Raw genomic sequence first — 15,241 nt, forward strand, 5'->3', positions numbered from 1 at the left:
CTCACGGCCTTCCCCTCTCCCCAGCCCCCTGTCCTGACTCTCTGTCCCACCTGGCCTGGTCTCTTAATGTCACACCTGTTCCCCCTCTACCTGGAGGGCTGTTGTTCTCCATGCCCCCTGCCCCTTACCCCCAAACCTCCTCAGCCTCAGATTCTGTGTCTGTGTCCTGACTCTGTAATCTGAATTTGCCCCACCCTCTACCATCCGCCAGTGGGAGAGAGAATTTCAAACAGGTGCGGTTTTTTTTAAATTTTTTTTAATGTTTATTTATTTTTGACAGAGAGAGAGAGAGAGATAGAGCATGAGTGGGGGAGGGGCAGAGAGAGAGGGAGACACAGAATCGGAAAGCACAGAATCGGAGAGCCCAACGCGGGGCTCGAACCCACAGACCGTGAGATCATGACCTGGGCTGAAGTCGGACGCTCAACCGACTGAGCCACCCAGGTGCCCCCAAACAGGTGCGTTTTGAGTGAGACTTTATTTGCTTGCCTGCAGGGTCATCTTGCTTGGGCTTTAGCCTAGCACTCTAAATGACTCAGGGTTGGAAATTTCCTCTATTAGGACTATCATTGTGATTATCACACTCCAAACTACTGCTCTTGGCAGGTTAGTTGTGAATTAAAAATGGCCAGGAGTTGGCAAGCAGAATTTTGCTTCCATTTAGAAGTGTCTATCTTAGGACCAAAGGATATAATTAAATATCACTGAAGACATGGTGATGGAAGTTCTTTGAGTCCTATTATGCGAATGCTATAGAAATCGAGAAACAGGGAAACAAAATAACTTGGCATAAGAGGTAAACTCAGTCCAGCCAGTGATCTGCTGTGGGAGAAGCAATAACAGCTTTAAAAGGGTAAACAGAAAAATTCTGCTTGAAGGTTTCCGTTTACAACTGCTTTGCTTTTCCCCTTCTTTCCTGTTCTTCCTATGTTTGAGAATTCTCTAGCTCTCTGAGATTTTAGAGCAATGTGCCATGGCCAGTTTCACATCACATATTGCACACAATACAGAAGTCATGAAAAATTCTTACCAAGAAACCGAAAACAGGGGCCTAAACGTTAGATCCCTATTGTAAGCTCCTTTCCCAAATACTCCTAATGCTTTCAGAGAAAGTACAGGTAATTTGTCATTACATTTTACAAACTCGGCTTTACTAGGTTGGCAGCACCCAGTGCAGATGTAATGAGTGGGATGTTATGACAGGATATATAGCCTCAGACCCCCAGAGTGGCCCTCTTCTATTCTGCCCCAATCCTGGCCCCCTCCACACACACCTCTACCATGAGCTCGTATTAGTGCTTTCCTGTTCAGAACACATCCCCCTCCCCCGGGTGTTCACAGCAATGCCTATCAGTCATCCTTATGACTTCCTGTTTTTAATGCTTTTCTAGCACTGATATCCCAGCCTAAGGATGCTACTTGTGCTCTCCCTGCAACCTGATGATCTCCTAGGCAGAGGGGTGGGGGGGACAGAGGGACTGTTGCTGGGAAAGGATGTGCCCAGCATCTCGGCCTAGCTGCTTCTGGCCAGGCAGGAGTGTAGTGACAGTCCTGTACCGCCCTGGCCCCGCTGTGGGGGCTCCTGCTAGCAGCCTGGGTAGGTCGTGGCAGCAGGCAGCAGTTTGCAGACCCTCAGACAAGGCCTCACAGTGTGTCAGGAAGACCTTCACCTCCAGGGTTGGGAATCATACTCCACTAGGACCCCATTTTCTCATGTCACAGTGGGTCCAGCTAGGGTTCAAGCTGCCAGCCTTTCTTTATTCTCTGTTAGTCCTGCTTTGTAAACTGAGACATGGCTCTGTTATGCCTCCTCCCCCAGCAGATGCCACTCCACTTTTGTATTCTGGCTCCTGTACTACAGTTGGCTCATACAGAGCCTTTGTGCAAACTAGAAAAAAAAAGTTGCCCTAGCTCTGGATGGGAGCAGCACCGGCCTGGGACTCAAGGCATACAGAGCAGAGCTGGGTTTACCCCCTGACCCCCTTCCACCGGGTGGTTCTACCTGCTTTCCAGTCAGCTTTCTTCAGTGAGGGGGCCATGAGTTGGCTGAGAGACAAACCAGAGTTTAACCTGAGACTGTCATCTTTTGTGTCTTCTTCAAAATATTAGTGTAGCTTGGTGCGCCTGGGTGGCTCAGTTGGTTGAGCATCTGACTCTTGATTTCAGCTTAGGTCCTGATCCTAGTGTTGTGGGATCTAGCCCCACGTTGGGCTCCACACTGAGCGTGGAGCCTGCTTGGGATTCTCTCTGTCTCCCTCTGCCCCTCTTCCCGCCTCGTGCTTTCTCTCTCTTTCAAATAAAAAATTTTAAAAATACATATTCATGTAGCCTTTAGCACATCTCCACCTGGATTTAGAGACAGGCATCTGACCTCACAAGCCCCAGGATGCCATACCCCTCACACTGCCTTCCCTCTTCCCTTTGTTCTCAGCCACAGACACTGATGTGACTTCATAAACTGGCCAGTTGTAAGTTACAGATTAATTTTTTAAAAATATACTGAGAACAAACTGAGGGTTGATGGGGGTGGGGGAGAGGGGAAAATGGGTGATGGGCATTGAGGAGGGCACCTGTTGGGATGAGCAGTGGGTGTTGTATGGAAACCAATTTGACAATAAATTATATTTATATAAAAAAATAAAACACACAAAAATAAAAAATACTCTTTGACTATAAAACAGTTCTGATGGCTAAAAGGCTTTACTTATTTTTGTGAAATTATTTTTGGGCTTACTGTCTTGTGCCCTTTCTTTCTTCTTGGACAGTTTTACCATGTGGGTATAAAAATAGGCAGTATACTATAAAATTATTTAAGAAAGTCTATTATTTAAATTCCTATTTCTCCACAGTCCTATTTAACAGACCAGTCAATAGATGTATTATAGGTCTTTACATTATGTATATCCACATCCTCAGTAATGTGAAATTGTCATGAAGAGAATGTTCTTTGCTAAAGCTGAACGGTATCTGCTTGGGAAGCATATCAAATATAGTGTGATTATCTTGATTAATCCTTGGTTGCATTGTTGTTGTTGTTGTTGTTGTTGCTGTTATCAGCAGCAGCAAGTATATTAAGTGCCTAATATGCGCTGGGTTTTATTTCATATCCTCCCAATGGTCCTGAAAGATGAGACTCTTCACCCAGGCAACTGAAGTAACCAACTTCCTCAAGTTCACACAGGTAGCATGTGGTAGGATCAGAATTAAGACCTGGTTCTTGTATGATTCCGATGTCTGCGTGCTTTACATAACATCAGAGGTTCTTGGTTTTTTCCACTGAAGTTCTCCAAATGCAGAGGAAATCAATACATACTGCCTGGGGTCTAGACCCTTTGTAGCTAGAAGTAGCCAGCAGCAAGCTCAAAATTTCTTTGAAGTCTCATGCTTTAATCTTTAAAATTTATGCAAATTTAGCTTTCTACTCCATAATATAAAAGTATAAAAGTAATCCTTTAAACTACTTGACATAGAATAAAATGTAAGCTCCAGGAAGAGCTTCTGTTAACCCCTCTCGCACCCCCTTTTGCCCTGCTGTGTTCCATTCCAGGGCTCTGTACACCTTTTGAGACGGTCCACAATGCACTGTGGTGCATCTCTGTTAAATTCTCAGTACCAATTTTGTTGATAAACCTTTCAGGTACAGAGCAACCTGTCACTCGGCCAATTCTCAACCATAGGAGTCTTTCTAACAGAGGGTAGAATCCTTAATACCTCGTAGACAAATCCTAAATTGGTCTTTGTTGATTCTTTATAGAGATCTTTGAGTGACATCTCTGGCTGGAAGTTCAGGGATTAGTCTTGTGATTTGTAAACTTTTATTTTTTAGAAGCGAAAGTCATCTTTCAGATGAAATTGCTTTTCGAACTCTAATTTATAAAACAGTTACAAGGGAAGACACTCTAGTTGCCATAGGGGCTGAGGTTTTGTTTGCATGGTACCCTTGCCTGAGGGTCCTCCAACCCACCAGAGTTCTTCCCAAGGAACCCTTGATCTAATTTAGAGCACCCACTTTATGGACGATATTGAAGTCAGAGAGCTCAGAAGACTTGTCAGATTGACCCAGATGACTAGTGACAAAGCCAGGAGCAGATCCTAAGAACGAGTCCTACCGAATTCTTCTAAGACCCTGGAAGACCCTTGTGGTTCTCTTGTCATGTGAATAACTGATTTCCTAACTGCCCTCAGAGTTCATGCAGGGCTAGGGAGTGGGAACTGTTGAACAATCCTCCAGCTAGGGCCCTTACACAGTGAGGATCTGTGTCTGTGGCAGTTAAAGGTATAGCTCTTTCCCAGGTGCATGTGGTGATTTTAAAATGATTGAGTGATGGTGGAAGCCTAAAAAAATAACATAACATAACATAACATAAAATAAAATAAAATAAAATAAAATAAAATAAAATAAAATAAAATAAAATGATTGAGTGAGGGCATTTCAATTATTGATGTGTTAGAATGTGTTGGGGTCCAGGGAAAGGTTTTGCAGGGAGAGGTCAACCGGGGCCCCAGGAGGACATTGTCAAGGGACTGAACTGGGCCACTGCACACCCCCAGCAGTCAGGGTGTGGGAGGCATGTGGGAGTGACGTTGAGTAAACACCATAAACACCATGTTCCAGAGGTGCTGGGTCACCTCTGGAGAGCTGCTGACTCAGGTTAAAGCTGACCTTGTGCTGACTTTCATATGGGAGTCTTGGTGAATTCCCTTCAATTTCAGTCTGTTACTCAGAAAGCGTGGCATGGCTTCAAACGTCTATGAAGAGACCAACCACCCCACAATCTAGGTTTACTAATCCATTCATCTCTCGTTTTTCAATTCATCACTTGAGCACCAATAAGTGCGATAAAAGGCAGCCCATTTCCGCACCCTGGGGAATCCTCCATTTCCCCACTCTGAAAGATTTTATAGTCAAAGCGAATTATTCCCAACTCCACATCTTTAAGAGAGAAAGGCTGTCTGCTCATTCCACTGCCGTCGTTATCCCTTTCTGTATGCCACTGCAAGCCAGCGCCGCCATTCTGGCCCCAGGCAGACAGCCACAGTGGGTGATGAACAGGGAAAACTAAGTCCCTCTCCCATGTGACCTTCAGCCACTAGGATCTCTTTCCCAGAGGCAGTCGTTCATACTACTTTCTTGTGTATGTGTCCAGAGATAGGCTATGTATTTACAAATCCTTATAAATATTCACATATGCACATGTATTATCCTCACAAAATGATAGTGTACAGTGCTGTGGAGATCATTTTTTTTTTAATGTTTATTTTTTGAGAGGGAGAGAGACAGAGCGTGAGCAAGGGAAGGGCAGCAAGAGAGGGAGACACAGAATCCAAAGCAGGATCCAGGCTCCGAGCTGTCGGCACAGAGCCCGACACAGGGCCCGAACCCACGAACTGTGAAATCATGACCTGAGCTGAAGTCAGACGCTTAACCGACTGAGCCCCCCCGTGCACCCCTGGAGACTATTCTATATCAGCAGGTAGTGCTGCTTCATTCATGGCTGCATAATATTCCAACATCATCTATTCATCAGGAAATAACCCATCTTTACTTATCAGGAAGTAGCCCAGGTGCCATCTACTTGTGGACATCTGAGTTATTTTCTGTTTGAGGCTGTTATTTTGTCTGCTATTACCAACAGATATGCCTGTCTGCCTATGTATTCAGGTATTTCAGGAGGTCCTATTTCTGCCCTCTAAGGGAGGGTCTTTCCTCAAAGGAAATACAGATTTTTAAATGTGATGGATGCTTCCAAACTGCCTTCCTCTGAGGTTGCATCATTTTACATTCCCGTAAGCAATGTCTGAGATCACCAATTGTACGTTAGTAAATTTTTTGAAGCTTTGCCAAGTCTGACAAGTAAAAAAGGACATGGCACTCTGTAGTTTTAATGTGCCTTTCTGTCGTGAATGAGGTTCAGCATCTTTTCAGACGACAGGTTCTTTTGTAGACTGTTTTTTAAGTGGTGCTTGGAAGATGACATGCTGCCCGAAGACCAAGCTGTATGCAGATTATATGTAAATCATTTAGGAGTCCCAATTTTCTGACACAGGTTTTATTTCCGTGAGCTGTTTTTATCCTGATTGGTATAGAGTGCTCTGCACTGTGCTACACAAGAAATCAATTTCCCTGATTATGCAGATGTTTTCTAAAAAGTGTCCCATCAATTTTGAAAGGCTGGCTTCTTATGTGTAGGTATTAATATTTCAACCCTGTTTTTGCAATCTCCACTATGCCAAAAGTTGTTCTGCTAAGACCGATGTTGTCTTATTAAAGTACTTTATAAATTCAATTCAGCAATGACATTTATGAAACATAAATTTGAACATCAAATGGATATTATGGAAATGTTACATTTCTTAGTTGTGATAGTGACATTGTAGTTTTGTTTGATGTATCTGAAATATTTATGGATCAAATGATAGGATATCTGGGATTTGCTTCAAAATAATTCTGGAAAGGGCGGGTGGATAGGAGTGTAGAGGAAACAACATTGGTCATGAGTTAATAATTATTGAGGCTAGATGTTAGGTATGTGTTATTCTGTTTTTATATATGTTTGAAATTCTCCATAAAATTTCTAAAATTCGACAGATTAAGTGTTTAGTTCATATTAGGAGTAAGCCATGGTGCTCTATGTTGCAGGAGATAGACACTTCATAAGTGCAAAGGGCCCATCTGCTTATTTTCTGCAGGAAGCCCAGTGCCTGGGACATTGTCTGCACATAGTAGGTGTTTAATGCATGGATGTCCTGAAAACTAGCCCACCCTCTGCTCTCCAGAGGGTTGCTCTATTTTCTGTTACCAGGAGCAACAGCCATAATGATGTGCTCCATGAACGAACAAGCAACAGACCAAGTGCTATGGAGCTGAAAGAAGGCAAAGGCCTGTTCACTTAGGGGTCAGGGGGTGCTTCCGTGGAGCTCATGGGAACGGGCATAGAGGTGCCTGAGACAAAGAACATCCGCTGCATCCGAAACAACATTTATAAGCAAAGCAGATTGCTCCTTTAACTTAACATGGATTATTTCTTTTAAGAGCCTGGTAAGGAGTTGCTAACAATAAGAAGAACTCAAAAGGCTGTGGGGGGGGGGGGTCACAAAACCTTCTTAGAACATATACCAGTCCCCATCTGCTCTCTGTGAGCCTGTTTTGTTCAGAGTCCAGCATAATATCATGCCCAGAAATGTGTTTAATCAGTGCTCTCTCAGGAGGAAGAAGAGTGGATGGTGTCATAAGAAAGAAGAGAATCAGAACTGAGAAGCTATCAAAGGAAATGTCAGGAATTCAGGGTGATAGATTAGTCCTGTGGGTATGTTTGAGTGATTAGTTAACTCAGAGGCAGGGAAAATCGTGATTTTTAATGTTTGCATGCAGGTGTTAGTATAGTTGCTTCATAGTGAGAAGAAAAAAGGATTAAAAAAAAGAAAAAAAGCTAGTCACATCTTGACTAGAAGAAGGCTCTTTTGAGAAATCATCAATGTTACATTACAAACACCATTCACATCTACCAAATGGGCCAGATGGTTGCTCAAACACTGCATGTCGCCAGCTGCCCATTGCTACAGATGAAGGCTTTTCTGCTGACGTCTGTGTAACCCACAAACACATAGAGTGTTGATTCTTTTGATGCCATTTAACACTTATGTGTCATCATAATTATAAACCATAAATATACATGACACCATGCAATAAATAAAATTGCCTGGCTTTCATTCTGAGAGGGGAGGAGGCTGTATTTATTACCTGAGAAGACAGGATGTCTAATGTCTATTTTCCATTCTTTGTAAATGTCATCCCTCTCTCAGTGGATGGTCTAAAAGGCTTTCTGCTCACCAAGCCTTATTCCTTCAAAACAGCACAGACTCTGGGGGCTCATCGATGTCACTGAGCCCCAGGTTTTAAGGCATGCCTGGCCCAAAAGCCAGGGGATTCAATTCAGAGGAATCCAAATAGTCCTAAATGAAGTCAAACCATCTATTTGACAACATACCGAAAGTTCTGTAGGGGTCACGTAACGGGCAGGTGTACAGAGTAAAAGAAGCAGGTAAATGGAAGCGAATCAGCTTCTTTCAAAACTGACGTTTTCCAGAGATGCGTTTCTTTTTACTTTGAAAGAAAGCTGATTCAGTACCATTCACCTATTAAGAAGGCAGCACAATTATTTGTATCTGCCTCTATAAAAACCAAGTGTCTGTGCCTTGCACAAAAACCCAAGCATGTGTTTGCTGGAGTGAGAAGCAGGGCAAGAGGTGGAGGGAGGGTAGAAGCCCATGCAGTTGGGTTAGTCAGTAACGAGTACTTAAATGAACTGGCTGGGATGGCACCCCTGCCTGGGGGGGGGCAGGGGGCACTTTCTGTCTCATCCAGGAAGACCTCTTATAACACAGCATCTTTATTTTAGACCACGGATCCCAGACAGCACGTTTCATGGCTCTATAAATACTCGAGTCAGATGCTTCCTGACACCCAACATTCCTGCTCTTTATTGTGTAAATGAATGAATGCCCCACGTGAGTCAATATCTGTGCATTGAGTTGACAATTTTGTCTTTCAGAAATATCGACAGTACATGGCAGGACTGCTGGCTCCTCCTTATGGTGTTATGGAAACGGGCTCTAACAATGACAGTAAGTGAAAAATGTGAACATTTTGCCTCTAAAAGTCCATTGTGCGTTACGCGTTTTTATGTGACAAAAAATATGTCCTACACCAGCGTGACAGAGTAAGTCATCAGACTCTTGTGTGGCTAAACAGACTTGCCAGCCTACACTTGAGTCATTTTTAAAAACTGTTAATATAGTATTATTTTGTGGTCTGACCTGCTAGAAGGAGGTGTGCTTTGGTACCAGATGGAACTTCATACTTCAAACGCTTTCCCAAAATCTCTTCATTTCCTGGTGAATTCTAGTGTTTCTGTGCTCTTTGTAAAACGGGATTTATGAATTGTGTTTGTCTCAGCCACATCTAGACACCTGAGAGCCCCACCTCTTTTTGTTTTGATGCTCTTGGTCAAGGAGAGAAGCAGCGTGAGTCATTATTTATTCTTTGTAAATCACGGCCTCTTTAAATTCCAGGCCTTTGATGCAACCAGTCTCTGGCTGATCACAAAAAACAGGAAGTTTTTCTCTGTGGTACTTTCTTCTCATGAGTGTCCACTAGACTCAAAGAAGTCCTGAGTCTGTCTGTTCCCGCGTGTCAGGAGCCCGTCTTGAGCGCTTGTTACTGGCCCTGGGAGTTGCTCGCTGCCGAGTCCCCTTATTCGAACAGCCCTTGAACCTGTACGGGTGGCAAGGTGGCCAGGGCTGAGGTTTTTGGAGCTGTGGTACTTCAACAGCTAGACAGCGAGATGAACCAGGCAGAGCCAACACGCCGCGGTCTTCTTTGTTGTTGTTGTTGTTGTTGTTGTTGTTATTGTTGAAGTAGGCTTCACACACCCAGTGCAGAGCCCAACGTGGGGCTTGAACTTAAGACCCTGAAATCAAGACCTGAGCTGGGATCAAAAGCCGGACACTTGACCGACTGAGCGGCCCAGGCGCCCCCCACGCCAGGGTCTTCTGAGCGATAGTCACCCTTCAAATCCTCTCTGTCGCTCCTCCAGTCCCCACTGACTGCCAGCCTTGTCACTCTCAGGTGATCCCCCTCCCCGCTTGACCAGGATCGTAAGGGAACTTCCTCACACTCGTCGCCCTCCATGTCATAGTTCCTGTGTAGCCTCTGCCCTGTCTCTGTTTCTCTTTTGTCCTTGGGGTGGGGAGCGAGCAGGAAGACAAGGTCTCTCTTTCCTTTCCTTTCCTCCCCTGTGCTTGATTTTTCTTTCCTGGCTGAGGTAAGGATGACTGGCTCATGAGGAGTCCTCCAGTTGAAATCCTAGCTGTGCTGTCTCCTATCTGTGTGACCTCAGGCAAGGCACTTAACCTCTCTGTGCCTCAGTTTCCTCACAAGATTGCTAGGAGGATTAAAGGAATCAAAACACATCAGGTGTTTAGCGGGTGCCAGGCATAGAGTAAGCACCCAAGTGATGGGAGCTATTGTTTCCTCACCCCCAGTCACTCTTCAGCCCCTAGATTCTGGCTTCTGCCGCACACCTCTGGACTCAAACCATCTAAAATCTCCAGCGACCAGCCAACACCAGACTCCATCGTTAACATTCCCCATCGCTCTGACTTTGAGTAAGACTTTCCCTGTTCAGATTCCATTCTCCCTCGGTCCCCAGGCTCCACCACATCATCCTGGTTTTCTGGTATCTTGCTGGCCACTCGGCATCTTGTCTCTTTCACAGGTACTTCTTCCTCTCAGCTAGAAGTTTGGGTCCCACCCAAGAGTCCACCCTTGACTGTTTTTCTCTTTTGTTCTCTATACTTTCCCCATGACCATCCTTTCTTACAGTGGATACAGACTTCCCGAGCCAATATCTCTGCTTGATTGTTTCTGTGGTGGCCTAGCTTTCCAAACGACTGCTGGTTCCCTTTCCACCTGGATGTTCTGCTGGCCTCTTAATGTCACAGTGTCAGTAACAGAACACATCGCAATTCCCACAAAACCCATCCCTTGTCCTGAAAGCCACATTTCCATTCCCATCTGCCCTGTTCTCCTCCCATCCCAGGCTCTGAACCTCAACCATTTTGGAGTCCTCCCTTCTGTCACCTGTATGCACTGAGGTTAATCACCCATCCTGTCCTTTGCTCCTTCCTTTGCAGGGTTCATGTTTTTTCCTTTCTGTTCCCTATGCAGCCACCTGGCCAAGGGCCTCATCATTTTTGATCTGAGGGCAAGAATGACTCAACTGACTCTGAAGCTTCAGTATCTCGCCCTTGGTCTACCCTACGCCTGACTTATACCTGACTTCCACAGAACTTTTTAAATTTACTTTTTCTTGTGAAAAATTTCAAACATTTGGAATGATGTAGTTAATATCCATATCTTCATCACCTTAATATTTTAATACTTAAATATGGGTTTATTAATTGCTATATACACTTTAATATTTTAATATTAATATTTGCCTTATTTCCTTCTAATCACATACACACATTTCACCCCAAATTCTTTGGCAGGTATTTTTGAAAATAAAGACTTTTCCATGCACAACTACAACACCATTATCACACCTAGTAACTGGTATGACTTTCCTTAATAACATCATCTGCTGAGTTCATATTCAGATTTTTCCCACTGAATGTCTTTATAGTTCCTTGCTCAAATTGGACTTCAAGGACCATGCTCTTGCATCTGATTTTTATGTTGTGAGTGTCTTTTCAGTTTGAGCAGACCCTTCCCTCCTTTTTCCTCTCTTCAAAACACTTTTTTAATGTTTGAGAGAGAAAGAGCATAAGTTGGGGAGGAGCAGAGAGGGAGAGAGGGAGACACAGAATCCAAAGCAGGCTCCAGGCTCTGAGCTGTTAGCTCAGAGCCCGACGTGGGCCTCAAACCCACAAACCGTGAGATCATGACCTGAGCTGAAGTCGGATGCTTAACCGACTGAGCCACCCAGGAGCCCCTTGAAACATTTTAATGATTGCCCACCGCTTGCCGCAGAAGGTCAAATTCCAAGATTCCTCATGTCTTAGCCCGACTTTCAAGTTTCTGCATGGCCCCAAATCATCTTTTCAGTATTATTTCTCTACAGATACCCTAATTTCTAGTCACTCAGATAGGGTGATTTGTGCAACTGTGTATCTTATTGAAACTCCTAGAAAGGAAGTTTCTGTAATACCCCTGTATCTCCTCATACAATCAACTCCAGTCTTTTCAAAGGGTTGTTGAACACATGGATGGAATAATGAATGGATGGCTGGGATTCAAAGTTTCAAAGTGCTGACATTAGGCCACCCTTACTCATTCTGACAGACTTGGGAACTGATGGCAAACATGCCCCTTAATACTCTCTCTGTCCCCCTGCTCCTGCCTAGGCTTTGATGTCCTGGTACTATCTCAGTTTGGGGGCTCAAAGTTTAGTTAGGGAGCGTTTCCAGAATGTCTCTTCCACCCTTACCCATTCTGTGTACTTTACTGCTACCTATTAAATTTTTTTAATTTTTAGAGAGAGAGTACACGTGCGAACAGGGGAGAGGGACAGAGCAGGGACAGAGCAGGGAGAGAGAGGGAGAGAGAGAAAGAGGGAGAGAGGGAGAGAGGGAGGGAGAGAATCCTAAGCAGGCTCCATGGTCTCTGCGAAGCCCAATATGGGGCTCGATCCCATGACTCTGGGATCATGACCTGAGCTGAAAGCAAGAGTCAGGTGCTCAACTGACTGAGCCACCCAGGCGCTCCTGCTGCTGCCTATTAAAGTGGGCACTCAGTTCTTTTAAAGCCAATTGTGTAAACCCTGTGCACTCCTTTATTAAACATAGAATGTGCTGTTTACTCAGAATTTGGATGTACTGTATTTTTACATCGCAGACCACCTCAGACTGGCCCAGGGGCAAGCCACCCATACAAACCACCTGTGGTTCCATCTCCCAGTATAAAGCCGCTTGGAAGCATTAAGCTCTGCTGGGGCTGTGGACCTTCCAGTCTGGCTACCCTTATCATATGAGCCAGTGTTAACAGCCCCAAAGGAAGTGCAAAGGACCAGGGCCTGCCTGTGGCTCATGAAATGCTTGTAAATGAATGAACAAATGTGTAAATGGATGGATGATTAACTTTTTCACTGAGAAAACTGGGTTACCCCTAGAAACAGACACTGCCATGCTCAGACCTGACTTGGAGGCAGCAGGAATTTGCTTTGCCCCAAATGGAAGTTGTGTTCTGTGGTTTTTATGTAGGACTTGAAGCTAGGTTGAAATCCTTGGAGCATTGTGAGATAGTTTGAAAAGTAAAAATACAGTATGTGCAACCTTGAGAGTTGACATGTCTGTCCCAGATTCCGAGTGTTCTGGTACCTAACACAGAGGAATTAGTTGTTTGTATAGAATAAATGAATCAGAGATGGATTTTTACCTGTGATGTTTACGAGATTTTGTTGTTTGGCACACAGCCCCGCTCCTGATTCATTGATTTATGTATGTTACAGAGTTTGGTGGGTGCTGCTGTTTTTCTAAGCAGCACGATGTAAGTTTTGGTGGAAACACAAATTGGAACCACCAAAATTTTACTTGGTTTGATTCAGCAAAGAATTTCAGTTCCATTTTACAGATTCGTCTTACAATTCATGCGCTCTCTCTTTCTCTCTCTCTTTCTCTCTCTTCTAGGGATTCCTGACAAGGAGAACGTGAGTAGCACCCCTCTGCCTAGCTTCTAAACACTATCATAAGGTAAAAAAACAATTATAGTAACCCTACCAACAAAGAGAACTCTTCCATCCACATTCAACAGAGCAATAAATACTTTTCTAATCTTACTCTGGCATCTTGGGTGAGTCACTTTGAAATATGAGGGAGGAGAAGGTCGATTGCTCTGACATGGTCATCACATGTCCTTGATATTAACTAGTCTGAAGAAAGGTTATTCTAGGGGCAAACAGTACAATTGCTGAGTGTTTTTCCTTTTCCCACGATGTATCCATGGCAGTAGACCAAATCATTACTCGAACAACATACAGAAAATTAGTTGTTTTTCCTTAGTAGTAATACAAAATATGAAATTCAGTGTCAGTTGATTTTTTTAATTGTATTCAAGTACACGAATTCCAACCCTTCTCTTCGGAAGCTGCAAATAAGTAAATGCTCTAATTGTTTAAGATAGACAGGTAAGAGAATAAGTTTAGGACAATCTCTTCAAGAACCAGTACCAGGTGCACATTTCAAGGATGGTAGTGGTGCAATGGCATTGGCTTTGCATGTAAATAATAATAATATTAATTATATATTAACTAGAATCTAAATTTATTCAGCAACATGGAAGGGTTAATGATGGAAGTGTGTAGTGATTAACTTGAAGCCATGCTTGGTGGCTCTCTTAGATGTATCATTGTGTTCCTTGATTGCTCTACCCAAGTGGCAACATTACAGAATCATTACAGAACCTTTTCCTTTCCTTTCCCTGCTTTTGATCCTGTGTCTGTGGACAAAGATATCATCTTAATTCAATTCAAATTATTTGTATCCCTTTTCTGAGATCTTACTCTAGCTTTCCTTAGGTCTTCTTTTCATAATGTTAGTTTCAAGGGCTGGTTGGGAATTCTGGCCCACTATTGTACCACCACAGATTTGGGTTCCAGACCCAGCAATGTCACTTAAAATGTCACACCAAAATTTCACTTGGTGTGGTTCAGCAGAGAATTTCAATTCCTAACTGTGGGCCTTACACAAGCTACTTGACTTCTCTAAACATCTTTGCTTCATCTTTATTTATTTTTTTAAGTTTATCATTTATCTTAAGACAGAGAGAGAGTGGGAGAGGGGCAGAAAGAGAGGGAGAGAGAACATCCCAAGGAGGCTCCATGCTGTCAGCGCAGAGCCCAACGCAGGGCTCAAACTCACAAACCATGAGATCACAACCTAAGCCAAAATCAAGAGTTGGGCACTTACCTGACTGAGCCGACCTGGCACCCCTCTTCACCTCATCCTTAAATGTGGATGTTAGTTGTGACCACCTTAAAGGCCATTATGAATATTGAATGGGATAATCTGTGGAGAGCATAGAGACGAGTCCAATAGAGCTCAGTAAATGTTAAGACTATTACTGTAATTATTATTTTCTCGAGACTTGTATCATTTTCTCAAGATCTTTCTCCACTGAAAAATATCCTATTCTATATGAAGTAACTGTTCTTTTGCCTTTTATGGTTCTGCTTAAAATTCCTTCTGCAATGAGTCTTTCTGTTGATCTTTTGCTATTAAAATATATACATATATTCAAAAATATATATATAACATATATATTATATATAACATATGTATCTTTATAGGTTGAGCAAAGCTCTAGATAATCAGGTTCATGGAAAGCCAAAGCACGAGCCTTTAGAGTCTAAACTAACAAACTCATCCTGCCACAATTTTGGATACGGATGTCCCAAAGCACTCCAAAACAAGTAATACACAGATCACTAGCCAAGTAAAGAAGATGAAAGAGTCTGGTGCTTCCTCATCAAGGAACCATCAGTGATGTGGAGGCCAGAGACAGAATGGCCAAGCCATAGGAGGTCTAAGATGTTCTAAGCTTCAAAAGGAAGCTCTGTCTCTCTTAGGCCCCTCGTGACCTTTAGATTGGACCTCCCTGCAGTGGGACAACAGGCACAATGTTCTAAGCAGAGGCGTACCAGCTGTCATCATGTAGCTCACTTCGTGACAAAATAGGAATTTG

General features: G+C 43.5%; 1 protein-coding gene across 12 annotated transcripts in view; it reads left to right on the forward strand.

The window, feature by feature from the left end:
* The window catches only part of RAPGEF4 (Rap guanine nucleotide exchange factor 4), a 286,855-nt gene that overhangs the window by 151,159 nt on the left and 120,455 nt on the right, over nt 1-15,241 (forward strand). For 10 of the 12 annotated variants that reach the window (XR_008295437.1, XM_027055477.2, XM_027055478.2 and 7 more), the window contains 2 exons: nt 8,553-8,625; nt 13,189-13,208. Coding sequence is in view for 11 of the 12 variants with exons in the window: in XM_027055477.2 (XP_026911278.1) it covers nt 8,553-8,625; nt 13,189-13,208 (93 nt within the window). In the remaining variant the exon portion in view is untranslated. The remainder of the gene's footprint in view (nt 1-8,552; nt 8,626-13,188; nt 13,209-15,241) is intronic. The other 2 variants (XM_027055479.2, XM_053215290.1) reach the window with 1 other exon arrangement.

The sequence above is a fragment of the Acinonyx jubatus genome, chromosome C1 (genome assembly GCF_027475565.1).
Source record: "Acinonyx jubatus isolate Ajub_Pintada_27869175 chromosome C1, VMU_Ajub_asm_v1.0, whole genome shotgun sequence".
Taxonomy (NCBI): domain Eukaryota; kingdom Metazoa; phylum Chordata; class Mammalia; order Carnivora; family Felidae; genus Acinonyx; species Acinonyx jubatus.